General features: G+C 43.9%; 1 gene segment (V, D, J or C); it reads left to right on the forward strand.

Moving 5' to 3' along the window:
- The first annotated feature begins 1,016 nt into the window (after positions 1-1,016).
- Positions 1,017-1,974, forward strand: LOC100945764. The segment is given in 2 exon segments: positions 1,017-1,079; positions 1,469-1,974. Coding segments are annotated over 2 exon segments (555 nt in total).
- The last annotated feature ends 321 nt before the right edge of the window (positions 1,975-2,295 follow it).

Raw genomic sequence — 2,295 nt, forward strand, 5'->3', positions numbered from 1 at the left:
TCCCAAATTGGAGGAAAGCAAGGGGGCATGAAATTAAATGCAATATGAAATCCTCAAATTTTAACCTGAAACATATAAAAGACATTAGTATAAAAAACTCAGAGATGTTAAAAATATGAGTTGTTAATTAGTTAAGACTACTGGGCTAAAATTAATTTTGAAGTCCCTTAAAATGCACAAAGAAAAAAAGTCAAAAATAATTTTAGGTACAGCAAAATAATCCTTCAAAATGAAAAAATGAAAGGAAGCTGTGATTAAGTGATATGCCTAAAAGAAATTTGAGAAGAAATCCTTCAGAATCACAGTAAATAGCAATTCATGGTTTTATGTATCATTAGGATGGAACAAAGTCCTCAAAAATAGAAAGGAAAGAAGAAGTTGGAAATTTAATATAAATGTTTACCTCAATTCACATGACCTTCAAGTTCAAGAAAATTAAACTACTATGATAGATGTCAGAGTAATGCATCTCTTGTAAGGTTAGGGGCAACAGGTATTGATCAAAAAGGTAAATCAAAGAGGGATCTGGACAAATTGAAATAATTTCTACCTTTATCTGAATAGTGAATATGAGTACAACTTCATTCAAGTGACCAATTAACGTTTTCCCCTTTATTCTGTGCCTGTTTTATTTCAATAAAAATAACAGAACTAAACCAAGATACGTGAAAAAAGAAATAAGAATCTTGAAATATTTGGGGACGCTCAACCATATTAAAGAGAAGTGTCCAATGTGCTTGGAAAGTGCTATGGCCAGTTTGTAAACAGAAGGAAACATTTAAATATGTCCCTTCTTCTAAGTAGACAGCAGAGATTGTAATTACCTTTCTAGGAAGCACAGAGACCTTCTCTGCCCTGCTCACAGGAGAGCCCCTCCCCCATCATCATACACATTCTTCTCACACCACTGCACCCACCAGGGGATTTGCATACTGTCCCCTAGGGAGGACCTTCCCTTGGAAGTCTGAGATAAAAGCTCAGCTCTGACCTTGCCTTGACTGATCAGGACTCCTCAGTCCAACTTCTCACAATGAGGCTCCCTGCTCAGCTCCTGGGGCTGCTGGTGCTCTGGGTCCCTGGTAAGGACCCAGAAGGAGATAGGAAGGAGACCGGGGTGGGAGGGGGGCTCTGGGGCCCACTGCCTCCCGGGGGTTCTCTGTGCACATGTTAGATGTGCATGTCTTGTCTCCCAGGATGGGGCATGTGAGGTCTGAGAGAGTCAGAGAAACTCTAGAAGGAGAAAGGATCTGTGCTCTAGTGAAAGCTGACACAGAAAGAGAGGGATGGTGGATGGTGGATGTGACTTCTAGAGGCTCTTTTTGCCTTGGATACATGTGTTCCTTTTTGAAATGAGGTATTTGGGGGCTCTGATTCACATGACAAAAGTTGATTTCACCTGAAAGAAATGACAGAACGAAATTAAGAAAATTAAGTCCAACAATCTTTTACTTCTCTCTCCCTCTTTCAGGGTCCTGTGAAGATACTGTGATGACCCAGACCCCACTCTCCCTGTCTGTCACCCCTGGAGAGTCGGCCTCCATCTCCTGCAGGGCTAGTCAGAGTCTCCTGCACAGTGATGGAAATACCTATTTGAATTGGTTTTTGCAGAAGCCCGGCCAGTCGCCCCGTCTCCTGATTTATAAGGTTTCCAACCGGGACTCTGGTGTCCCAGACAGGTTCAGTGGCAGTGGGTCAGGGTCAGATTTCACACTGAAGATCAGCAGGGTGCAGCCTGAGGATGCTGGAGTTTATTACTGTGGGCAAGGCTCATGGTTTCCTCCCACAGTGGTACAGCCCCGAACACAAACCTCCCTGCTGGGTGGCCCCACTCCACACCAGTGTTGTTTGCCTGATGAGCAGGCACCATGGCATGAGTTGTGGGGAACGTCGGGGAACAGGCTGCAGGTGGCTGCTGTGGACTATGAGGGCCACAGCTGCGTCTCAGACAACACACATAGGACCTGTCGGCTGTGACCGCCTTGAGCTGGAAGAATCTGCAGGAAAATGGAGAGGGTTCAAATGCCCTCTGACAACCAGGCAGGACTGAAGAGAAAGTGAATGAAAGCTCATCTTAATCTTCCTTGCCTTACCTACATTTATTCACCAATTAAATCCATTTAGTATAACAGCATTGTCATTGACGCTGACTCATGGCCATCCAAAACTAAGACATCTGAATTTTATTTTGGTTGAATAGTTTCTGGTGCACAAGCAGCTGGACCGGGTTGGTGATACAGACTCTGTTCCTTCCCATCTACCCACCTTCACACTCCCACCTCCTGCTTTTTAAACATG

This window comes from Otolemur garnettii, unplaced genomic scaffold, assembly GCF_000181295.1.
Source record: "Otolemur garnettii isolate 467f Iridium unplaced genomic scaffold, OtoGar3 scaffold02652, whole genome shotgun sequence".
Lineage (NCBI taxonomy): Eukaryota > Metazoa > Chordata > Mammalia > Primates > Galagidae > Otolemur > Otolemur garnettii.